The following is a 24,691-nucleotide window of genomic DNA, read 5'->3' on the forward strand; positions in this document are numbered from 1 at the left end:
AGTCATGGAAAGGGAGGGGAAAACATTGAATCCTAGCAAACATCAACGCCCGGACGTCCTTATCCGAGAACCCTTCTTGAACGGAGCAGAGTTTCCAGAAACAGAACAAGAAAAGTTTCCGGATGAGCATATCCCTTGTTTCGACAATTGAATGTAGACCGCACTGACTTGATTGTTCTCGACGACGACGCCCAGCCAGTTGGCTACCTCGACGTATCTGCCTTATCTCCTTCGTATGTTGATTACCCTCAAAGAAACAAAAACCACTGAGGACGAGCGGGACCGCTTGCTCGTCTTCACCAGATGGGCCAGTATTAGAAACAAGGTGATGTGAGAAAGATGCCACCGTCTAGCTCGGGATCATTACGAGTGCCTCTGTCTATCCAGAAGGAACCAATCCATGTCTGCCGAATTTTAGGGCAAGTAAACAACCTGGTTGTCGAGCATCACGAATAAGAAAACTGCAGCATTGGTTCCAAGACAAAGTCCTCATAAAAGCCACCTTCAAACTGTGTACCTAGCAGGGAAGAATAACATGAATAAAAAAACACGAGGCATTGTATTGTCCCGCCCTCCTTGTCCACAGCCCGAAATACCTCTCCTCGTCGATACAAAAGGCTCAAATCGAAATCTCTCTCTCTCCCAGGCAAGAAGAGAGACAGACCGAGAGATAGAGAGTCTCTCAAGAAGCCAGTCGTATCAACCAGCCAAGAATCGAAACCCAAAACCCCGTTTCCAGCCTCCAGGGGCTAAACCCTCAAAACCAAAGCAACCCAACTCCCCGAGATCAATTAAGACAGAGGTCTAGATGACATACGGTAGAGGTACGTCAAATTTCGAGATATCACCGGGGGCGGTTTCGTGCCCCAGAAGTCGGACGAGAAAGATGTGCTGGGAAAAGCAAATAATCTACACAGACTGCCACCACAGCGTCTTCGAAGACATAGACTGCGCAGACTACAAGACGCAACAGGCGCGCAAGCTCAACCCACACGACTCCAGCTTCACCTCCTCCTCCTCCGTCAACTCTGCCGGCTCTGCCCGCAATCATCATCATCATCAGCTCAACACCAGCAGCGCCAACAACGCCAAAAGAGCACGACGAACCCGCAACCCCCGCTCCCCGTGGATGTTCCTCCTCTGTCTCTGCTTCCCCTGCCCCTCCACCCCCTCCACGCCGCCACCGCCACAAGCCCACGAAGAGTCCGGCGTCTGCCGCGGAAGGAAACGCTGCATGAGTCCCGTCGGGGGAAAGTGCCCCCGTTGCGTCCAGGACAAGGCCGTTGCGGCGATGCAGGCCGTCCCTCCGTCGACGCCGACGCTGGCGAGGACGCGGTATCAGCAGCAGAGGCGTCCGGAGTTGGGGGGGAACAATGGTATGAATGATACTTACGGTGTTCCAGGTGCTTCAGGAGATCGAAATCGGGGGCAGAAGGCCCCGCGGCGGGGGGATACTGTGCGTCGATATCAAGACTCCGGCGCTCCGGGCCAGCCGACGGGTGGTCACGAGGGGAACGGCACGAGGAGAGATGGGGGGAACGCTGACGGCAGAAGTGGCGGAGGAGGTGTTGCTGGTGCAGTTGAACATAGTTCAAGGGGTGGTAGATCTCCGACGTCGCCGTGGTTCAATAAGCGATTTCACGACGCTCGCGGGGAGGAAGCCAGCCAGCAGCAGCAGCATCGTCGAGGAGAGCAGCAAGGTGCCCAGCAAGCACATCTTCACCAGCGGCCTCAAGAGCAGCGGATCCCGGTAAGTCACGATGGACAACGACAGCAGCAACAGCAACATCAATTGCAAAAGAGACCAAGTGGTCTTACATCGCCCCTTCCCACGCAGCCCGAGCCAATACCCTCATACGTCCGTGGATCTACTTTCCACCTCCTCCCCGCGCCCCTGAAAATCAAAAAGAAGAAAAGCAAACAAGAGACGTCCCCTCGTGCGGTAGAGGGGACGGCCGATATGTCCGAAGGGCTAACCCGTAGTTCGGCGAGCGTAGGCCGTCCTCTACAAGTGAACGCCACCCATCAAACAGGAGAACAACGGAGCAGCCGGGATCAGCAGCAGGGAGACCACCGCGCAGTAGTCAGCAGCTCGGAGCCACGCATCACAGAAGCGAAATGTACCCCCGAGTTGCCACTGGAGGAGCTGATGGATGAGGTTGAGATGCTGTGGCGGAGGGTCCCCAATTAGGAGTAATGGTGAGCTTTAGCCGCGTGGCTGGTGAAGAGGGGGAGGGGAAGCATTCCTCTGGTTGCAAAGTAGAGAAATAGAGTAGGTCATGTTTCCAGCGATCTGGCCATCCTTGTCCCAGCCGGCCATCGCCTCCCAAAGCAATCATACCTTAGTGTACCATGTCTGAGGGCCGCTGAGAGAAGGTTCAATTTGGGAGCCCATTGGGAATCTGACGTGCATAACTTGGGGACGAGTAAACTTTCAAAGGGTCTAGCGGAAGGAAACAAGCTCAAGGCAGAGAGAATAAACAACAACAATGTCACAACCCTCTTTCTTTTCATGTTGATACAGATTCGTGGCCTCTGTGTTAGTCCAATCAATGACTGGCTTGTCTGTTGTGCGTCAGGTGGAACGAACATGGTCTCAGGGAACGGGTGTGCCTGTCTGGTGTAGAACTGCATCGGTTCAAAGAAGCGAGTAACCGGTACGTATCGTATTGGCCTAACAAAGAAGCAGAAATGCTGATGCCTTGTTACGACGCGGTCGAAAGTCCTAGGAAGAAAAAAAGAGGTGGCCGCAATTAATCGGCGAAGCGGAGTTTGGTGATAGGCTGCTCTATTTCCGCAAAGCTGATTGGTGACGGAGGGACACCCATAGGGCTGACCGACGGGCAGACAGTTGGGGTCGGGACCGCTGATTCGTGACCGCCTACGTGTCGTCGATACACGACGGGCTTCTTGAGCCAATGGGATGGCGGCATAGGCTTTGCGGATGAACCGATACCCGTTGGAATGAGGGGGGTTCCTAACGAGTCCTAACTCTTGCGTTCTTTTTAGGGCCCCGGAATACGATACGGGGTACGGGATTCGGCGTGTTCAGGAACGGTCATGTAACGTGTAAGTGACGAGGCGGCTAAGTTATTGAGTAGGTACACAGGACGATGTGACGCCGCCTCTCTCCTGCGTTCGGGGTAAGTCATAGTGTGGACGGTGAGCCGGGAACCGATTTTGAGTCAAAAAGCTTGCTTGCTTTGAGTTTCTTGCTTCTTTCGTCTGTCGGTATACAGCTTGGATTGGCTTGCGTTAAAGTTACTGGGACAGGTGGACAGCCACGCCAGCCCTATGTGTGGAGAGGAACCGGGAGGGTTGTGCGAGTGCGAGTGATGATGGTGGTGAGCAATTGGTTGACCAAGGTTCGTTTGAATGTGTTCCTGCGAGCAGACGCGCATCCGTCATGCGACTTTCCCTGCGCCAAAGTCCTGTGCAGCAAACAAGCATACACGACTGAGTACGAATCCCTGGGTCCGGATTCGTTGGTGATATGCGCAACCGCGCAATCCAGCACCGCCAGAGCAACACGCCAAGCTTCAATCAACGCAAGCTAGGTGACGACTGACGGACGAGTCAAGACATGCAGGTCCATGTTATTGCTGTTCGTGCCCTAGATTTCCAGACTTCGACTGTCCCTGAACCCCGATTAGGTGAAATGCGAACGGTCGCTCGTGCGAAGCTGCGGGTTACGAGCTGTCAATGGCTCAGAATCCTCAACCTTCAAACTGTAACCCTGGTACCGCGTGCTCTGTACCGAACGTCATTCGGCCGACCCAGACCAGACTGGTGGGCTTTGCTTGGCTAATCAGACTGGGTGTGTAATCTTGGTGGGTGGGATGGAGAATCAGAGCGCCCGCTGGCCATTCCGACCCCTGCCTGTCCCGTGGTCTCTACTGTAGTGACAGGCCGGACGAAAATGCCGACCTTGACCGGAAGTTGAAGCAAAGCTTTTTGCCTGCTCCAGCGTTTTCTTCTCTCCTGGTCTGTGGATGCGCTGGCTTGATCGGCCCCCAACAGTAAGCAGAGGCCATGGCAGTTGGTCCGCAGTGGACCGTTTTCAATAAACTCCACATATCACGGACCACGAGTTGATGGAGACTGGTGATATCAGCAACGCGCGAGAAATGGTATCCGTACGGGCGCCAAGGGCGTCATTGGTCAATTTCCGCGTTGAGAGGTGACATAATGAAGAGGGTTGGTGTTGGTCTCAATTCAAACTGGACCCCGTCTGCCGTTTTGGGCAAACGCAAGGGGAGCCCTGATCTACTGGTCGTTGAGAAGGCCTATCGCAAAGACGTAGGTACGCATCACAGTGGATGGCAGCATGGCATTGCTGCGACCTTGAGGGCCTGCGGAGGAGGCTGAGGGCCCTTTGAGACTCTGAGTGACAGAGGAGCGGAATTTGGAGTATGTAAGACAGCCAACAGTTCGCTTGGGAATGGTCCCAGGTTGGCGGAGAATGAAACGACCCAGTGGGAAGTCATGGATCGGGCTGGCGGGTGGAGATTGATGAGCGGGTTAGCTTTGGGACTTTGGTTCTGATGGGCTGATTTTGACGGGGGTAAGCGAGAGAGACTCAGAGCGAGGCCAAATTAAGTCTAATCCCTGACCCAGTTTCCGAGTGTAAAAAAGGTACCGTGCATGAGACTATGAGTCTTGTCCAGTCTTGCTCATGTCTTGGTTCTCATGAGGACTCTTAGCTTGCCGCCCTACCGTTAGCGGCCTCAAAGCCACGACCGGTGCAACAGGTGTGCAGGAGAGAGGGCCATAATAAGGTGGTAGGTAGATAGCGAGCTATGCTGTGCTGTGCTGTGCTGTGCTGTGTTGTATAGGTATGATGGCATGGTACGGAGTAATGCTGTGCAATGCGGTATCGTGAGATCAGATGTCACTGGTGACTGGCGAGCTTGGCTGTGCAGATGCGTTTCTGGTCACTCGTATGTTGATCTGGACGAAAGCGTCCCGACTCTAAGGACGCTGGTGAGGCTGGACAGCCAAATCGTTCCCTACATAGAGGTTTCGAGTGTATCCGTAGTCCGTACAGAGTACGAAGTACTGCGTAGGGAGGCACTGTCACCTGTGGACAACGGCGAGAGATGAGGATGCCCAATAGCCCACTTCAGCCCATCTTCAGCGGTGCATGTTGAAACTTGATCGAACCTTGCGATACGCCCCCATCTGTGGTCACGCCTTGCTGCCGTCTCCATTTGTGAAGTGACTCTGTGCAGAGGGAGATGTTCTGGCGCCCGTCCGGCTGGCGCACCCTGCTTTCGAATACAGTACCGGACCAGACCCTTGCGTTTCCCGCTTCTCGGGACCCATCAAGATTTGCGAGCTGGAGAAGGCAGCCGTCAATCCGATACATCGTTCTGACGGGTTGTACTTTGTACTATTTGGGGTTGGCAATGGGTTTGCGTTTCCCGCCCCTCGAATGGAGCATTCAGGGACGAGAGAATTCGTCTGCCTCCTGTGAGGTGCGCGGCGGTATGGAAGTTGGATGGGTGCAATGCACCATGGTGAGCTGTGCTTGAACTCCCAAGCTGGACCGCAAGTGACAAACAGCAGTAAATGTGACAAGCAGCAGCAGCAGCAGCAGCAGCAGCAACAACAACAACAACAGACACGGAGTCGGAGTCGGGGCCAAAGGCTGGTTGAGGTTCCATTGTTTTGCTGACAGCAGCGTCATTGGTAGCATAGGAATTGAGACGTCAAGTTGCAGTGCAAGGTGTTCATTTCTGACACCCAGTGACCCAGGGTAGCGAGGACAACTAGCATCTGGTGTTCCGGGTTGCCGTTACTCTGGCGGCTGGGTGTCTCTTAATGGGGCAGAGTATTGGTGATGGTATCATTGCTTCGAGGGAAGTGATGCGAGGTGATGAGAGGTAGTCGGTGCTAATCGTGTACTTTGATGCTTGATTCGGGGGGGCTGTGCTCATGGGGTTGTCCACCGCCGTGCAGTTTGAGCAGCGGGCAGCATAGCTGCGGTGACCCTAACAGCGGGTCTTTCCAATGTTCAGGTGGCCCGGATTGAGGTGCAGCCAACATTGTTTGGAACGAGTGGAGTTTTGGCTTGTTGCCGGCGGGCGGGCTTAACGGAAAATACTGGCGAGAAATCTTCATTTCCATGTTGGACGAATGATTGCTGGTGAAAAGGCGAGTCGATGGGACTCTGGGAGGTTGAGACCGAGGAGACCGAGGATGGGACTGTGGTGGAAGATGGCAGAATTGAGGACAGGATGTGGTTGATGGTACGAAGTACGTACCTAAGGTACCTAGGGTAGGTAGGTACATAGGTACCTACAGGTAAAGTGGTGGTGGTGGGGTTCAAGGTTGAAGGGCACCCTCGGTACGTATCTTTTTTGGTGACCGGGGGTTGGATCCTTCCTGATCCGCAAAGCCCAGACTCCGCCTCCACTGGGCCACGGCGACGATCTCCCATTGGCTAGTCGATTAGGCAGCAGTCTTTCGCCCCGGACGCTCTCTTCAGAGTTCTGGTCCGCTCAATTGTCGCTCCCGTTCAGCGCAGCGGCGCTCTCTCTCTCTCCACCGGTGCTCGTCTGGCTGCTGGACTTTCTCTCACTCTACTGCGTAAGGTGCTCAGTGCTGGGCTGCTTTTCTAATCAAACCTCGATGACCTTCGACCCCCGGTACACCAACAACCGCCTCTTCCTCGCTCACGACCACCACGCGCCTCTTCTCTCTCCTTCCACCCACCCTCAATCCTCGACCGAATCCTCTTCCTCCTCCTGCTTCTCTTCCTCCTTTTTTTGCTCTCCTCGATTTCTAGGATATCCAAGCCGCTTCCTCGACACCAAACCCAATCCCGTCTTGTCCCACTGAGGCCGCCGCACTTCAGTCCGCTTCTTCCTCGTCTCCTCCCACATCATCCTCAAAGAATATCGCCCACGGCAAGCAGCTCAGACTATCTACGTCTGCTTTCTTCCATCCTCGTGTGCATACGCCGACGCGTACGACAGCTGGGACGAAAAGGCGCATCATACTACATTGTCTTGCTCCCATACCCGCAGACAGGACCCCTCAAAATCAGGCAGACTTCAACGGCCTCGCCTTAAATCCACTACTCGCCTGCTCTGCTCGCCTTTCGCCTCGTCTGGCCTTCCGTTGCCATCTCCCCATACCATCGACGTTATCGCCTTCGATACCATCTTTCATCTCGACGTAAGGCCCCGTCTCGTCCTATTCTTCCTCTTCCTCTCTCTCTCTCTCTCCCCCTCTTCATCCACTTTGTCCACACGATATCCGTCTCAAACATTTCCCGCCACCTCATCACATTGGCCAATCCTAAACCTTGGGCTTGCTCAAGAGGCTAGGACTACTACATCAGACCTACCAGTGAGGTCCTGGTCGTGACTCACACTCCGTGTCCTATTCAGCCCTACAACTCCATGAACCCTCAAGAGATCTAACACAACCTAGCCGACAGAGTTCTGGACACCCGTGTCATCACCGTCACCATGTCCGTCTCCGTCAACCCTCGACGCAGGACTCCGGTGACTCGCCCGGAGTCTCCTGCCGGCACTGGCCTCACTCTTAAGACCAACAGCCTCCGCAAGGGCGCTACCTTCCACTCTCCCACCAGTCCTACCTCTTCTATGGATGATGCCTTGACTGCTGCCCCTCCAAGCCTTCGACGCTCCCAGACCAACCTGGACGACGTTGTCGACGCCCACTGCCGCCGCATGGCCTTGATCGTCGACGACATTGACAAGTCCCTTGCCAACATCAACCTGGTCTCCCCCAAGACCAAGTCTTTCCGCGACGATAGTCTTCCCGTTCCCAGAGGCTTCCTCAACCTGCCCGTTGTCGACCCCGCCATGGCAAAGGAAAAGTCAAAGGAGACGGAACGTCGCATTCTGCGTCCCAGAACCCGCCGTTCCTCGAGACATCATGAATCAGACAGCGGACTCGGAACCTCTGTCGCCCCCACCACCGAGACAGAGCCTGCAACCACCGCATCAAAGAAGGCATCCGCCATCACAAGGTCCGCTGCCAACACTTCTTCTGCCACCATGGAGAAGCTTCCCGCCCTCAGCTCCAAGGCTGTCAACCGCATTCACGAGCACGTCCTCCGCCCACTCCGGGCCAAGCCTGCTCTCAAGGACTTTGAGCCGATTGTTCTTGACATCCCCAGACGCATTAGGGAGAAGGAGATCATCTGCCTGAGAGATCTCGAAAAGACCCTTATTTTCATGGCACCCGTAAGTCATTCACTAACTGAAACTGGAGTTTGGGCAATTACTTATCGATCGTTGATGAAGGAGAGGACCAAGACCGCCGCCTTGTACCTCGATTTCTGCCTGACGTCGATCCACTGCATTCAAGCAACCGTGGAATACCTAAGCGACCGAGAACAGACTCGACCAAACGACCGCCCTTACACTAACGGATACTTCATCGATCTCGTGGAACAGATTCGCCAGTACGCAGGACAACTTGCTGCCGCTAAGGAGACTGGATCAGACGCCGCTGAGATGGACGTCGACCCGTACGATATTCGTTCCCAATTGATCCCTCACTCAACTAACTTGTTCCGTAGGACCGATGAGATCAAGCTCTTCGGAGGCATCGCTGACAACGGCCGCCCTGCCGAGCTCATCCGTATTCGCAAGGATGGTAAGGCCATTTCAATGGCCACCGGCTTGGAGGTCGATTTGGATGACCCCAAGAGCCCCATTCAGATGAAGCGCTCATTGAGCCAGCAGTTGGAGGATGACGAGGAGATTATGCGTTCCATGGCTCGCCGCAAGAAGAACGCCAGCCCTGAGGAGCTTGCCCCCAAGAAGTGCCGTGAGCCTGGCTGCAACAAGGAGTTCAAGCGTCCTTGTGACCTGACCAAGCACGAGAAGACTCACTCTCGTCCTTGGAAGTGCCCCGTCACTTCATGCAAATACCACAACTATGGCTGGCCGACCGAGAAGGAGATGGATCGCCACCACAACGACAAGCACTCGTCGGCCCCGCCCATGTACGAGTGCTTGTACAAGCCCTGCCCATACAAGTCTAAGCGGGAGTCCAACTGCAAACAGCACATGGAGAAGGCCCATGGCTGGCAATACGTTCGCACCAAGACCAACGGCAAGAAGCCCTCGAGCGTTGCCGGCAGTGTCGCCCAATCCACCCCTCTTCTCAACCAAATGCCCACTCCCTCTACGAGCAGCGCCGCTACCCCGCCTGCTCCTTTGGACCAGGCTCAGCAGTTCAACTTCAACGACCCTCTCCTCGCTCCGATGCACCCCATCGGTCCTGTTGGCGACTTTGCTTCCCACATTGATGGCATGGAGTTCCCTTCCTACATCTCGGACGAGGAGTTTGACCAAATGGTTGGTCAGGGTGGGTTCGATGGACAGATGGATTTGGAGATGTCCCTGTCTCCTTCCGACCACAACACCCCTGCCACCGAAATCTCGACTGGGCCATACATTTACCAGGACGGCCCCGACTTCACGGTGAACGAGGATATCTACGGCGCACACGCCCAGATCCCCACCCCAGACAGAGCCGTCTTCGCTCAGAAGGAGCTGGACATGGCTTTCCCTATCTACCAGCCTGTTCCCGCTTGCCAGCCTCAGATTGTTCCTGCCCAAACTGCACCACACATCTCTCCTATTGGTCAGGGCAACGCAATGCTCTTTACGCCAAACTCGTTGGCCGAGGTTGACGAGGGTTTTGAGGACAACTACACCGGTGGTGGAAATGAATTCTGCGGCAACGACTTCCAGCTGTTCCCTGCCAACAACGTGACCAAGATGTACGAGCCACTCTTCGGCGAAGTGCCAAGTGCTGGCTTGGGTTACTCGCAAGCGTCACAGGATCCTTTCCAATCCATCGACTGGAACTTGGATTACCAAAACTTTCAAAGCCAGTAAATGTGTACTAGGGCTTGGTGCGTTGGAAACTTGTGACAAAAACGTTGATCTGGCACGGGGCCAGCTAATGATTTGATGACTGGATGGGATGGGCCTCGAAAGAGGTTCGAGGAAGTCGGACGTTCGACTTTTCCTCTTTTGCGTACTTTGTATTATTGATCTCGCACATCTACGCTGCTTGCTCCAGGACTTGTCTTGTTTCTCATTTTTGATTCACATGAGATTGACGATAGAGAAGATGTTTGGTGTAGTGGGATACGTGGTGGATGAGCAGCCAGACTTGAGAGTCTATGGTTTGAAACTCCGCGATTTGAGGATGAGGGTCTAGAGACATATCTCGCTCAATTTGATATGGCATTTTTGAAGCCACAAAAACAAAACCGTCTCCGAGTGCCCGTTGAGCAATGCCCTGAGATGACACACTGACTTGACTACCATTAGGTAGTCTCGTGTTCGCTGATGGATAGTTTGCTCTGGGTTCTCAGAGGCACAGAAAAAAAGACACCAACACCAAACACCAATAACAACGGCAAAAACATGGAGCAAAGGCACAGCAGCTCTACCTTGGGGAGTGAGACTTGGAAACGCAGTGTCCCGAAACTAATTCGGGCCTCCGCGGGGAGAGGGACATGAATGACGTGGTGGTTGTGGGAGTAGCTATGAGTCTTTGCGGCAAAGCCAAGTGTTGTCTCACCTACTTTCCTCAACGTCAGAGGGGCGGGCATACGGGGGAAAGAGCCGGTTGTGGTATATTTGGCCTCGCCCCGGGGATCGGCTGGGAGACATTGACTACGAAGGAGGGATCTGAGGATGGATCTGCAATCTGAACACGAGGAAGGGCTCTGTTTTCCGGCTGAGTTATTTTGGAAAAGTATATTTTGAGTCAATCTTTCCCTTGCACGGGGTTTGATGCTTGGTTGTTTGGAGGGACATCTTTGAAGGACATTTTGGAGGAACATTAGGTAGTTAGATAGATACCCCCCCCCCATTTCCCCCCTAAAGTAGATAGGATCGAATCTCATTACTTATTGTGTGAGACATATGTGCTAGGTTCAGCTTTGATTGTGACTTTTTGAATGCAGTGAAATGTAGCGCAGGTAGGTAGGTGTGCTCTTGTCAGCATTGTAGCCGTTTGTGCCGTGCCCGTTGCCCGTTGGGCCGAATTCCGTCCGGGTCGGGGGGAACTCTGGATATAGTCCATGTGTCGAATGACGTAACAGCACTCAAGCTCTCCCGGGAGCACTATGCATACATGAAATGGTGCGAAGATCGCCTTTAGTATGAGGGCCCTACTACCCTGGCTTCTGAGAGTGTGTATACTGTCGCGAGCATAAGGTATTAGTTCCGGGGTGAAAGTGGTTGTTTCTGGAGCATGTTGCTGCCTTAGGTAAGCCGACCTTTCCCTGTGTGGTCCTCGCTCCAGCTCTCCACTGGCAGCTGCTGCCGCCGTTCGAGAGCTCCCGTCCCCGTGCCCCACCTCGTCACCTTCCATTTTCTCCCCCAAAAACGCGGCTGCGAATTTTTCTTTCCAACAACTTCAACCTTCACCTTACCTCAACCTCGTGGTACCGTCGCCGGCCCGACAACTCAGCACCGACCTCGACGCGAGCGATACTTTTCTTTTCTCCTTTTTTAGACTATCATGCTGAATATGCAGTTTACCGTAAGTCTAACAGGTAAAAAGGTAAGCTCCATTCCCATTCCCTATTTCTTTCGAAATATCTCCTTCCCCCCCAAAGCAACCAAGCTTGGGGAGAGAGGGAACACGACCATGATATGATGAATCCATCAAAACCTTTTATACTCATAGGAAGAGCCGTCTGAGACGCCCCGAGCATTCCAAACAAAATCAGGAGGAGGGAGCCCGGGGTGGGGAAGAAGAAGGGGGAGAAGAAAGAAGGAAGAGAGAAAGACGGGAAAGGAGAAGGAAGAACAGGAAGACCATGACGCAAATCTTTCGATCTTGAACTTGCCTCCATGCAAGCGCTGCCCGCCGGAACCAAATACTCCCCGACCAAAAGCACACCCTCCTTATTCCAAACCTTTGAGGCGCACTCTCCACTGGGAGCTCTGCGCCTTTTGGGGAGAAGTGGTCGTGCTGTTGGGTGTTTGTAGGAAAGGGGATGGTCGGGCAGCGTGGAGTATTTCGTTCGGATTGGAAGAGTCGTGGTTTTTTCCCCTCAGTATTCTTTTCTTTTCCTCTATTTCTCTTTTTCGGACTTTGGATTCCCTTGACTTTCCTCTTTCCTGGGTACTTTTTTTCTGGTTTTGGCTCCTCGGCTTCGCCTCTCGTGAGAACCTCCTATCTTGAAACTCCGGCGTTATTGGGGCCTGGGGAAGATTGCATCGTCACGTGCTGTCCTTGGGTTCTTGTCGGGGGGTTAGGGGGCGGCGGGGGGTGAGGTGGGAACGTTGTGCTTTTAAATCGGGTTTCTGACATTTACTGGTCCAAATTTGTCTTATTTTGCATTTGGCTTGCTTCTCAAGGGATTGCGTTACTGACTTGGTATCGTTAGGAAAGTTACGCGAGCGTCGTTGTTAAGACGTTGGATTGCAGGGTTGGGTATAGGATGTATGAGGGGTGTAGAGGTGGTATTATGGTCTGCAGAGGACCGAGGTAGGTCAGAGCGAGATCAATATATCTTCATTGAATCGTTATCCGTCCCTTGTGCTTGTGTCCTTGAGCTAGGGATCTCCCCTTACCGTCTTGATACATTATGATCCGTACTCCGAGCATGAACAACTCTCAAGTGACCTAATGGCCACATCACTCGTCGCTATCACTGTCAAACACCGGCCGCCTCCTCTGCAGCCGTCCACCGCCCTGCGCTCGCGGAGTAGCATCCACTTCAGACCCATCATCCTCTGGATCCACGAAACCCAACATCTTCTTCCCCTTGCTGCTCATCAGCACGCCATCAAGGTCCGGCAACGAATCCACAGACTCCTGCGTCCCTGGAAACTCAGTCGGTACATAAAACGGCTGAGCAACTCCTTTGGGCTGTGGCCTTGCGGAAGAGATCACGATGGGACTCGTCGCGAGCGTCGATGACGTCGGCTGGATACTGGAGACGGGGTGGTCGTCCGAGACGACAAAGTCGAGCAGGTCGCCTCCGCTGTCTGAGCCGTCCGTCTCCATCGCGTCGCTGTCCCTGTCGCAGGCGTCGCCTAGTTCGTCGCTGTTGATGCCGCGGGTGACTCTCTTTGAAGCCTTCCTGCCTCGTCCTCTTCCTGCGGTCTTCTTTGGCGGGCGGCGGGGAGGCGATTCCTCGTCCATGGTCTCATCCATCTCGTCGTCGACTAGGGCTGAAGCGGATGCGAATGCTGCGGCGCGCTTTGTGGTCCCGGTCGATCGGCGTTTCTTTGGCGGTGACTCCTCGATAGGCTCGTCTTCGTCGGACGACACTGCCGTCGTGGCTTGCCCCAGAGGCCCAGGACCCGACGCTCCATCTTCTGTATCGCTCGCAAACGATGGCAAGGGAATCTCCTCGTACCGGGTCGTGTCTTCCTCCCCGAAACGGCGCACCCAACGGTTTCTCTCATCTTGATTCTTGGCAAACTTCTGACATAACTTAACGTATCTTTTGGTACGCTGGCTGTGCTGAACCTTGCTGACCGGTCGAAGTCGGCGCTGGAGCAAGGGGTACGACGTCAGCTCCGGCATCTCTGTTTCTTCAATCTTTGTCCGACTGGCAGGTAGCGACCGGTACACCTTATCCAACTCGACCAGTTGCGCTTCTGTGAGCATGACCGAATCGAGCGAGGGCACGTCGGTGATGAAGTCAGCCTCCGCCGGCTGTTGCTCTTGCTCTTGCTTTTTGGGGCGGCCTCTTTTGGGCGCCGCACCGGGTTTGCCGATGGCAGACGCCTTCACGAAGCCCATCTCGACACCGTCGGGCATGTGGAACTTCTTGGGCGGCAGTTTCTTCCTCGCTCTTCCCTTCTTGGGCTCTGGGAGCGACGGGTTCTGCGTATTCTCGATGGGGATCTCAATATGCTGCATGTCCACCTCCGGGCGGATCTCCCGAGGTACGATGCGAGTGGAAAGGTCGTGACGGAAGTTAAACTTGCTCCCTTCGCAGATCAACTTTTGCATCTCCGCATAGTTGTCTTTCGACCTGGCAAAGGCATCCTCTTCCTTGCCCCTCATCAACAGTAGCACGATATTTCCAGCCCTCTTTCGGCCCGTTCTACCCATTCGTTGTAGCATACGAATAGGCGAGGACGAGGCGTCGTAGCAAACAATCAAATCGACTTGGCCAATGTCCAGTCCCTCTTCTCCGATGGACGTTGCGACCAGAACGTTGTATTCGCCATCTTTGAACTTTTGTATTGTCGCAATCTGTTCGGCCTGCTTCATGCCTGCGGATCGCTTCGAGTCGGCTTGTCCCACGAAGACAGTGGCTTTAATCAGCGGTTTGTGCACATTCAGTACCTTGACGATATCTTCGGCACTGTCTCTGTACTCGCTGAACACTATAATTCGAGTGGAAGTCGCACCGGCATCCATGAAATGATTTAGGACGGTGTCCTGGAGAGCGGCAAGCTTTGGGTGCCCGACGAAGCCGTCTAGGCGAAGCCACTTTTCCACCCTGGTCATCATCTCCTGGAAGCTCGAGTCGTTAACAATTTGCTTCTTGTATTTGGAGCCCTTTTCTCCCTTGTCCTCAATCTCGCTTCGAAATTCTTTGAGGTTTTCGTAAAAAGGCCTGATGCCATGAAAGTTGAGTAGTTTGATCGCGTGAGCCAAGCTTTGCAAGATACTGAAGATAGCCCTCATCATGAACTGTACCCCAGGGTTGGCTCTTCTGCCGACGTTGGCGAACCAATCTTGTTGCTGCTTCACCAGACCATATGTCGTAATCGCCATTGGATCTCTTCCGTAGTATATGTTTTGCTGGGTCAGCTTATCCATCAGCGGTTTCAGGGCTTTCGTAAATAGCTCCTTGATCTCGCACATCTCATCCGAGGGGTCGAGTACTACTTGCTCGACATTCCTCGAATGAACGTATTGACGAATATCGATCGAATCCTCTGTGCGGATCTCGATGTGGGATATTCCGAGATTGTCTATAATCTCTTGCACAGTCTCGACCTTGGACCCTGGTGTTGCTGTTAAGGCAAGTAGACGGAAGTATGGGTTGTATTGGCGTATCCTCTTCACCACTTTTGCGTACGCGTACTCGCCCGTTGCTCGATGAGCCTCATCAATTACCAAAAGTACAATGGATTTCGGATCTGCGTAGCCGTGTGAAATGTCGTTTTGAAGAGTTTGCGGCGTCATGAAAAACACCCGCTTTGACGCCCACTCGTCTACCCTGAGAGTGGGCGCCGTGTCGCCAGTGAGAAGAGTAGTCTCTGACCGGGGTATGCCCACAATATTGAAGCAAGCGTCGACTTGTTGAGCTACGAGAGGTTTCGTAGGCGCAACAAACACGATTTTTGCGTCCTTTGTCCAACGGTAGTAGTTGAGCATCACCGTTGCAGCAATGAACGTTTTGCCGAGACCTGTAGGTAGCGCGACGAGTGTATTGTTGAACAGACCGTTTTTGACGATACTGAACTGGTAATCTCTCGTGGCTCCTAGGTTGGTGGGATATATCCATGTCTTCATGGCCTCACGATTTATGGCGTGTTGAGAAGGGGCCTCCACTGGCTTGTCTCCTCGGTAGACACGACCAAAGCCTGGCTGCTGCGCCTGAGTTGAGGAATCATCTGCCACTCTGCCGCCTAGTAAAGTTGTCTGGCGAAAGTTTGATGATGAAGTGCGTGTTAGTCCGTTTCTGGCGAGTGGTGCAACAGGCTCCGGTGAAGAGGAGAATGCGTCTGAAGGCAAATCATCCAACTCGGTCCCGAGAGGCTGAACCACTGTCTTTGCCGTGTTCTGAAGTGCTTATTAGCACATGCTTTTCTCGTGAAAGTCATTAAGCAAGCCAACTTACTCTTGGTCCCATATTTAGACCAGATGGTTGCGCATGACGTCCAGCGTTGGCCCGGCTATAAGATGGTGCCAGAGCTTGGGCAACAGACGAAGTTGTGCCATTATGTACATTGATGCCCGAGCTCGCAGGTATGACTTGGCTCTGACTGAGTGCCTCAACCAAATCCTCGTCTGCGAGATCGTCATCGTATTCGTCTGAAACCATTTCGCGAAAGAATGATTGGTACTCAATCAATCAGTCACTGAATCACCTTTGAGATGCGATCATAGTGCGGTCTATTTGTGAAATGGCGATCTCACGATGCTTGGGACTTTGGCGAGGATGTTCGTGAGATAGTCGATGCAGTAATCAAAGGCGCGGTGGCAACCTCTTTACGCCTAGTACATCACTTTCCGCCGTAGACGCGTCGTCGCGCGAAAGCGTATCTGAGTCACATGATCAAATGTGCTTATGTAATTGCAAATAGAGTTGAGAACTCAAGCTCCCCAGGGTCTCAGGCGGGGCAGAGGATGAGGTACCTGAGGTACTTTGGTGCCCGCCCTCCCCTGAGACCAATTCACAATGCTTTGTATTTATTCCCTCCCAGGTAAAGCTTCAACGAAGTGACACTCAGGCGTCATTCATTTTACTCCCATGAACTTTTGTCTTTATGATTGCCGTAGACTCATCAAAGGCTTCCTCTCGCTTATTCGCAATACTGCTGTGCCAATCATCGGCGGTGGGTAGCTGACACATGGGTGACCAAACAAGGAAAACCAGGTAGGCATGTTCGTCTACTTCCTGAAAGGAGCTTTCCCAAGGTCTCACTGAGTGACCGTTCCTTTGCGAAGCCGTACCTTACCACAGCTTCATAAGGTAGACCGGATAGGCAGCCGTGGAAAAGAAATCGACATCCAATGACTGCCTTGACATCCTGCTTGCCTAGGTGCCTGCCTTTCAATGATTATGTAAGGAGGTAAAGTATAAAGAGTGAGGCGCGTGGCTGGCCAAAACGTAAATCGGCTAGTCCGATTTGAGGGAGGTCGCATGCGACCGGAGCGTTCCTGCCTGTGTGCCTGCTGGAGGAGGTCTGTAGTGGGGCTGACCCAAACGTCACTGCTCTTCGCGACCGACGAATTTCTTCACTGGTTTCTCCGTCACCTCATCACTCACCCATAACCTGCGACACCACCCCTAAAACCGCGCATTCTTTGCAGAGACCCGCATCGACGGTTTTCTTACATTATTCTCTGTCGAGGGCTCAAAGCGATACCGATTTTACATACTCTATTTACGGCGGTCCACGAGTCTGCGCCTTGGCCCATCCGGCCTTTGTCTTCTGAAGCTGTCCGCGACACAGCGAAACACAACCGTCTTTCGCTTGACACCAATTCAGAGAAACCTTTGAGGCTTCGACAGGCTTTATTTGACTTCTCCGGAAGCGCGCTGTCATCTCGCTCTCGCTCAAACGTGTACCCTTCAGCGGAAAAAAAACAAGCGAAAACAACCTACGAACACTCTCTACCCTCGAACGTCCTCGACCTACAATCACCTCTAGCTACATCTTATTCGTTGCACCACTCCAAAGATGGCGCCTCCAAGAGCTCCTCGCGGCACTCCATCGGGACCAGCGCGCGAGGGTCGCAACTCCACATTGGGTGCCAAAACCTCGCGCGGCGGTGGAATCCAGAAGCGCAAAGGTGGCAGAACCCAAACCGACAGGGATGGAGATCTCGACATGGGAAGCGGCGCTGGAGCCAGCAGCACTCGCCGTTCAAACAACGTCAACAGAGGACCGTCGGACGATTCCAACAATTCGAGACCTCAACGATCGGCGAGATCCAACGGTCCGCCCACTAAACCCGGCTCGAAAGTACACCAGGCGATTGCTCGACACTTGGATACTGGCGATGGAAATGACCTGGTATCGAGAAGGAAAGGACAGGGACCTGGTCTCGTCTGGCTCAGTGTCAAGGGTTTGAAGGAGAGCAAAGCTGCGAGCAACAACGACGGTGGACTGCGGGATCTGATCATGTTTCTGGAGCGGAAAGCCACAACTCTGTCCGGTCGCAATAAAACGGTGCACATCAAGAAGGTATGTCGCGTTGCTGTGAGGCTTGGGGGAACTACATAGGGACGCCGAATGATCCAGCCTCGTTGAAACGCCAGTTACTCCGCGAAACGAGAAACAAATAGCTCATACCGGCTGCTTATGCCCCCTCCTAGTTGGGGTGAAGTTTATAAGCTACGAAAATCGCTAACATTCAATAGTCAAGTCTGAAGGGGGATTTGGTCAGCGTTGCGGCAAGCAAGGAAGATGCGGAAGAAATCTTGAAGGTCAACTCGTTTACATTTGCCGGTACTCAGCTGGAGATCACCGATAGTGACGGATCCATGGCCAAAGCAAATGAGGCATCTGCTGCCGCACAGGAAACAAAGCAAAAACTCCAAGGCATCATGTCACTCAGATACGATATGGAGAACAAGCTTCTGCGACTTGACGCTCTGAACCAAGATGAAGGCTTGATCCAAATGGGAATGCTGGAATCCAAGGATAGAGCTGAGAAGCTCTTCAAGGTCATGATGAGAATCTGCGACGAACTGTTCAAAACAGCACAGGAAAAGATTGATGCAATTCACAGCATCAGCTTGGCCAACAACAACATTGACACAGTCGCGCAAGTCGAAGAGATGGCGGATACCTTCCCTGATCTCAAGAATCTTGATCTTAGCGGGAACCAGATCGACAACATCGCAGGCCTGTCAAGATGGAGATCGAAGCTCAAGAAGCTTGAGACTCTGTATCTGACAGGCAATCCGATTCCGATCGCGGATCCCAAAGTCGTGCTCGAGCTGTTGCACTTCTTCCCAAAGTTGCAAGTTCTGAACGGTGAGCAATTGACACCGGAACGAATTGCGGAACTCAAGGCAGCTGGCCGCCCGAAACCGATCCCTCAACGTGGGCCCGATTTCCGGGACGCCAACGGCATTGGAGAAGCCTTCCTGTTGGAATTCTTCCTTGGTTTCGACACCGACCGCACTGCTCTCCTTGCCAAGTACTACGACGACAACAGCCAATTTTCTCTCGCGGTCGACACGCGCGCCATTCGAGACGAGAACCAGCCGCAGCCGATGCCCTGGTCATCCTACATCAAGCAGTCTCGCAATCTGATGAAGATTACGACGCCGGCCGCCCGAGCTGCCAGGCTGATCACAGGCAGGGAGGCGATCTGGAATCTGTGGAACGACCTCCCGAAGACACAGCACCCAGACATCAAGACGGACATCAGCAAATACATCATGGACTGCCATCTCCTGCCTGGTCTTGCCGACCCTTCTGGCCAAACCCAAAGCGGCGTGGACGGCATGATCATCTCAGTACATGGTCAATTCGAAGAGTGCGACAAAGCTGGCAAGACAGGACTGAGAAGCTTCTCGCGCACATTCGTTCTGGGACCCGGACGCCCCAACACCAACCCGATCCGCGTCGTCAGCGACATGATTTCCCTCAGAGCCTTCAATCCCCTTCCGAACGTCTTTGTTGCCGAAGCCCAAGCACCGGCTCCGTCTGCTCAGGAGCAAGAACAGCGACAGGCCATGATCGTCGAGCTATCGAAGCAGACGACAATGACACCCACCTACTCGGAAATGTGCCTGTCCGATGTCGCATGGGATTTCACCAGAGCCTTGGCAGTCTTCCACGAGAAAAAGGTAAGAAACCCCGAAACCTGGAACATTCGAAAACCAATACTAAGCCTCGCGTAGTCTCAATTACCACCAGATGCCTTTGCCAGCGTTTAGAAAATGCTTTGCTCGTCCCCGTCATTCTGGGGGCCTTGAGGGGCCCGGAGGACATGGATGGATTAGGCAAGATCACGATGGGGCCGTACTAGTTGTGTACGACATCGGCCGTCTGGCCCACACGGGGCGAAATATTGAATAGAGAAAACCAAAAAGGAAGGGGGAAGAGAGGATAAAACTCCACACTCTTGTTGAAATGGCGAACAATATTGGGAAGGGGTCCTGGACAATCGTCCATGCTCGGAGGAAAGGAGGAATAGTCATTTACCCCAGGCGCGAGGTGGAACTAGATGGGAAAAATCCAGAGATCGACTTGGCAATGGATTTTGGGGACGTTCCCGAACGGCATTCGTACTAATATACACTTGGCCGCGAAAGAAGAAGCGAAGCGCATCATAGAGGCAGCGGCTTTTTGTTTTGGAGTTTAAGGAGATGATTGCCATTACAGTCGTAGGGTGGTGGAACTTGAGAAATACCATTGAGATTGCTCGCCTACCTAAATCGTTCAGCAAATCGCCTAGTTGCAGTAACCGTGCTAACATTGTCGATTCGAGAGCAACGCGATTTGCAACTTGAATTCACTTTGCCAGTCGAAAACTAAACGTGGAGTAAAGAAAGGAATCACCTAGGCACACAGCATCAAAGACAAACGTCATTGATGGATTCCCTGGGCTATGGTGACATTTCGCACATAACAGATTCAGCATAGACCATACACCAAGAAAATGCATATTTAATTACAAGGCTGAAAGACTAATGATCAAAAGAAGACATCTTCCGAGTAAACCAATAGGAGCGACGGGGTATGAGGCGATAAAGGGCCGAGTGGGAATTCCCGCAGGCGCGCGCTGGCTATAATGACGGTCACGAGATGACGGAGGTGACGAGGAAGAGACATTCTGCCCTTTTTTTTTTTTTTTTTTTTTTTTGAGTTTAATGAAGAGCGGCAAGGAAAGGTCAAGGGCAGGAAGATTTTGGTGATTAGTTCCAGTTGCGTTCGCCAGTGATGGCAGCGAGTGACATTCATGTTCATCTTTTGGGGTGGATAAGAACGAATCGGATCCGAAGAAGGAGTGAGTGTACGGATATGGAGTGAGACTTTTAATGAGTGTGTGTGTCCGGAGTAGCACCGTTGTGTGTGGCTTGATGAATCGGTTCGTAGATGTGATCCCAATGTCCATATCTCGGGCGCTTACGCAGTGCCGATGGCATCTTTTTTCGGTCGGCGCGAAGATCACATGCCCAAGGTCGTTCGTATTTCGGTCCACCGACGAGAGAGCGAGTGGGATGGACAGAAGTGCTGGGCGTGCGCGAATCACAATTCGATCCTCGTGTCTTGGGGTCTGTGGCGATGCAGAAAGAGACGATTGATTGATTTGATTGATTGGGGGGCGTGTTCATGCTGGGAAGAGGCCGCTTTCTGAATGATGATGTGCATTCGCCCGTTTCCCGCTGCAGAGTTGACGTTGATGACTAAGGACAGGTGAAGTACTGTACGCAGTTAAGAGCAGTGCAGAATACCTACCTACCTTTGGGAGGAGCAAAGGAGAGTATCCGATTCGATGTCATGCAGCGTGCCGGGTGATCCCTTTCCACACCACAACTCTAGAAAGGGCGGTCCTGTCGTGCTGTTTGTGTGGCTGCCTGGGTGCTTTGTAATTACCACGGTAAAATCGCAGACGTACCACGGTAGGATGTGTAGCGCTTGGAGAGAGAGGCTCATTTGGATAGATTAGCTCAGCGTGCATGCAATTCGTGATGGGGAGACTATTTTTGCGCAGCCGCCCGGGAGGTGGAAATCGTTCACACTCTTTTGGCGCCTCGCGATTACCTATGAATACACTGGATATGGGAAAGCCTAGTTCTGCGATAGCGCCGGCCGAGACGTTGGCCGTTGAGCAGAAGAATGATAAGATGTCTTATTATTATGATTTTTGTCGGCATCTTCGGTTGTCACTGGTATGCGTAGTTTGGCGCACAATGTCTTGCATTTTTGCAAAGCATCGCCCGGGTCTCCACGCCGAATCAAGGAAGAAAGGCAAAAAGCCTGATTCAAGGATTTTAGAGTATTTGCCGGGCGGGAAGAAAGGGTTGAACGGGATAGGTCATTTACTGTGGTAGAAGGAGCACGTAAACGACAAGACTTGAGATGATTTATGCGGTAAGGTAGGTAATACGAGAAGCGAACTTCTGTGCGGGGTTTTGGCATGATGAGTGACAAGAGACGAGATGAGAGGAGGGGTCGTTCATCGGATCGACTGTTTAGAAGACTTCAGACCGGTTCATCGTTGCCGGAAGGAAGGGCTGGCTTGTCTTGTCTTGTCTTGTCATTCTTTGCAGCAGCCGTCAGCGTGCTCGGATGCTTGATGACAACTGCTGGCACTAACAAGCAAGTTCGAGTTTGGATGTTCCCGGGAGCAAGCGCCCGCGAGTACGGACGATTCGGAAAAGCCTGAGATGGAGAGCTGCGTACTGACAGGCACGCAGGCACGTTCCTTGGGTGATTGAGGGATGGATGGACCGGCAAAACCGTTGGAAGTTGATGAGATTTTTCTGAGAGAGCAGGAGGGGAGCCGTGGATTCGAGATTGATGAGTTTAACAACGCCCCCTTGCTCAGCCATTCTCTACGATACGCGTCCTCGCTAAACCAGGAGGTGCTTGGGTGGGGATGACCCGAGAAGGGCAGCTTCATCCTTCAAAGGTTTAAGCTGAATTTTGGGTTTTTTTTTTCAGTTCTTCTGGACCTGATGCGGCGAAGGCCTACCTTACTCGGTAGTCGGGCGCCCGGTTGGCCCCTCATTGAACATTCTTAGTCCTTCCTGCTAGGCTCCTTCCTCGAACGTTCCACAGAGACATCGTCTTGTGTCGCGTACAGTGGAATGGGCGAGGATCGTGGTCGGGTATGAGAAGAGATGGGGCCGGCGAAAATAGGGGAGGGGGAAGGAGTCACAGAGGGGAATTACAGAAACGAAGATTTTGATGTTTGGGAGGATTGTGAACCTACATCTCGTTGACGCATAGCTACGCAAAAGAAGGGTTGATGTCATTGCCCCAAGCTGTGTGGACTCTCTGTCTTTATGCGACTCCCGCTTTGATCAAGATGAAGTCTTGCCTCTGATCGAGAGTGCGAACAGCGGATGGCTCCAGATGCCCGGGCGCCCGAGTCTATGGCACTCTGCTGCGTGGCGTTGGAGCCCAACCCAACGCGATTCGAGACTTTTCCTCCTCCCGATAATGCCGTGCCGGCTCGACGGTGGGCCGCGGACCTACCTCCATGGAATCTGGATGTAAGTAAGGGATGAGGATGGTGCATCGAAGCGAATAAGAAGGGCTCGAGCGAATTCGGCCAGTGTGCCGTCCTCGCCTTTCCATTTTCTCTCAAATGCCTCGTGCCTTCCCGAATAGATACAGATATAAATTACAATAACGGCTTACCATGTGTACTAGAATGTGACCGATGCAGGTGGATGGGGTTCATTGGATATGCGGACATGCACACGGGGATGGATATATCGAGAAATGTTCTTAAAAAGGACACAGGCACTCTACTTGAGAGCAGGTCCCCCATGCCCCCATACCGGAATTGCCCCCTGGAAGACACAATTACAGGCGTCAAGCCTCACCTCAGCGCTGCAGTCTGCATCTGATAAGCTGAGAAGGCACACCGCAAGCAGGTGCTCGAAGCTCAGGCAGGGTGCTGAGCGAGCAAGTGAGTGGTGGCATTTCATCACCTCAACCAGAATGGAAAGGGTCGACATTTTGGTCCCCCCAATGAACTGGCTGCGGTTGCATCGTCAGCTGGTGGGCACTTGACGGGTTTTGGTCATGGTGGCTCAGGGGCATCGTCGGTTGCTGCAGGGGCTGACTTGCCTAGCGCGTTTCAGCCAGAATGCCATTGGACAGGCAGTACGTACTTTGCATCCGTCACCCGCAGCCGTTTCTCTGTACGTACCTTGCTGTATTTACCTTGCTGTACGTACTGCGCTGTACGTGGGTACCTAGGTACCTGAGGTACTCACCTTCTTCCACCTTACCTACCTACCTTATCCATCCATCTCTCTCTTTCGCGGACAATCTGGTAGTCTCGAATACCTCATCAATCTCAACTCCATCTCGAGCATGACAGAGTCAAAAAGATGCCAAGCCAGCCAAGACGGGGCATGGAAACGCCCACGTTTGCCCAGTGCAGCAACGGAAAAGACCAGAGGCCTGGCCATCCAGGCCCTACCCTGACGAGCATTCACCTACCGCGGCTTGCTGGCCTCCCCCCGGCCATCGGTAGCAGTGGGAATGGGAACTGAGGATTCCCTCTCCCACTCTCCTTGAAGGCGGCTTGGCGACCATGCCCGTTTGCTCATGTTATCGCCCTCTTTTCGGTCTTGCACTGCGTTTTTCGACTCCCCCAATCTCGGTGGACTGTCCCACGAGGTGCAAAACGGTAAGACGCAACATCAACGTGTGGCTATCTAGACTCTTTTTTCCAAGTTATTCTCTCGTCCTGGACGCCGGACCTGCTCGGATGCGGTGCGTGGTGCCACGCTAGACCTCAATCTGGATGACCCGGGTAGTCACCGCGTCAATCTCCCTCGTCCACGGGCCCCAAAAGATCCAACAGCGGACGACATGCCGTTTTTTGATTGCTCCCAATTTGCGCTGCCGGTGCTCTCCCGTTTGACTTTCAAGTTTCCCCAGCTTTCCCGGCCCATCCATCCACCGGACGGCGGAATAATCATTCAATTTGATGAAGGTTGTGCAGACAGAGACTGCTGTATGACGCCAGGCAGTCGGTCAGTTTTGTCCAAAATCTCGAACTTTCTGCCCACTGACAGTCTGCTACGGGCCTCTTATCCAAGTCACTCTTTTCTTTTTTGCTGCTGGTCTCTTTCCCGGTGGCCCTCCAGCCCCCATTTGTTTGAAGGCTCCATCTCGCCGTGCCGTAGCAGGGCCGCAGGCGTCTCAATATTATTATTGAAGGCCGAGAACCGGGAGTAGGCGTCCACCTGGCGGCCCCTCGACCCATTTGGGGGCTCTCGGATCTGACAGTGCTTGTCGTCAATCGAATGGTCTATTAGAAGGGG

General features: G+C 53.1%; 5 protein-coding genes across 5 annotated transcripts; 3 read left to right on the top strand and 2 right to left on the bottom strand.

The window, feature by feature from the left end:
- Nucleotides 1-886: 886 nt before the first annotated feature.
- Nucleotides 887-2,191, top strand: CCOS01_07972 (uncharacterized protein; the record flags this gene model as incomplete). The annotated part of the gene is made up of 1 exon (XM_060456134.1): nt 887-2,191. The coding sequence occupies one exon, from the start codon at nt 887-889 to the stop codon at nt 2,189-2,191; it is 1,305 nt and encodes a 434-aa protein (XP_060314026.1).
- Nucleotides 2,192-5,187: 2,996 nt separating this feature from the next.
- CCOS01_07973 (uncharacterized protein) lies at nt 5,188-5,610 on the bottom strand (the record flags this gene model as incomplete). The annotated part of the gene is made up of 1 exon (XM_060456135.1): nt 5,188-5,610. A coding segment is annotated over one exon (423 nt), but the record flags the coding sequence as incomplete, so codon positions are not given.
- Nucleotides 5,611-7,478: 1,868 nt separating this feature from the next.
- CCOS01_07974 (uncharacterized protein) lies at nt 7,479-9,890 on the top strand (the record flags this gene model as incomplete). Its single annotated transcript, XM_060456136.1, has 3 exons — nt 7,479-8,222; nt 8,283-8,509; nt 8,561-9,890. The coding sequence occupies 3 exons, from the start codon at nt 7,479-7,481 to the stop codon at nt 9,888-9,890; spliced, it is 2,301 nt and encodes a 766-aa protein (XP_060314028.1).
- Nucleotides 9,891-12,657: 2,767 nt separating this feature from the next.
- CCOS01_07975 (type III restriction enzyme) lies at nt 12,658-16,036 on the bottom strand (the record flags this gene model as incomplete). The annotated part of the gene is made up of 2 exons (XM_060456137.1): nt 12,658-15,774; nt 15,833-16,036. The coding sequence occupies 2 exons, from the start codon at nt 16,034-16,036 to the stop codon at nt 12,658-12,660; spliced, it is 3,321 nt and encodes a 1,106-aa protein (XP_060314029.1).
- A 1,363-nt stretch (nt 16,037-17,399) lies between these two features.
- On the top strand, nt 17,400-19,612 carry CCOS01_07976 (TAP domain-containing protein; the record flags this gene model as incomplete). The annotated part of the gene is made up of 3 exons (XM_060456138.1): nt 17,400-17,906; nt 18,083-19,522; nt 19,577-19,612. The coding sequence occupies 3 exons, from the start codon at nt 17,400-17,402 to the stop codon at nt 19,610-19,612; spliced, it is 1,983 nt and encodes a 660-aa protein (XP_060314030.1).
- Between the last annotated feature and the right edge of the window lie 5,079 nt (nt 19,613-24,691).

Source organism: Colletotrichum costaricense (assembly GCF_030867565.1).
Source record: "Colletotrichum costaricense strain IMI 309622 chromosome Unknown Scaffold_7.1, whole genome shotgun sequence".
Taxonomy (NCBI): domain Eukaryota; kingdom Fungi; phylum Ascomycota; class Sordariomycetes; order Glomerellales; family Glomerellaceae; genus Colletotrichum; species Colletotrichum costaricense.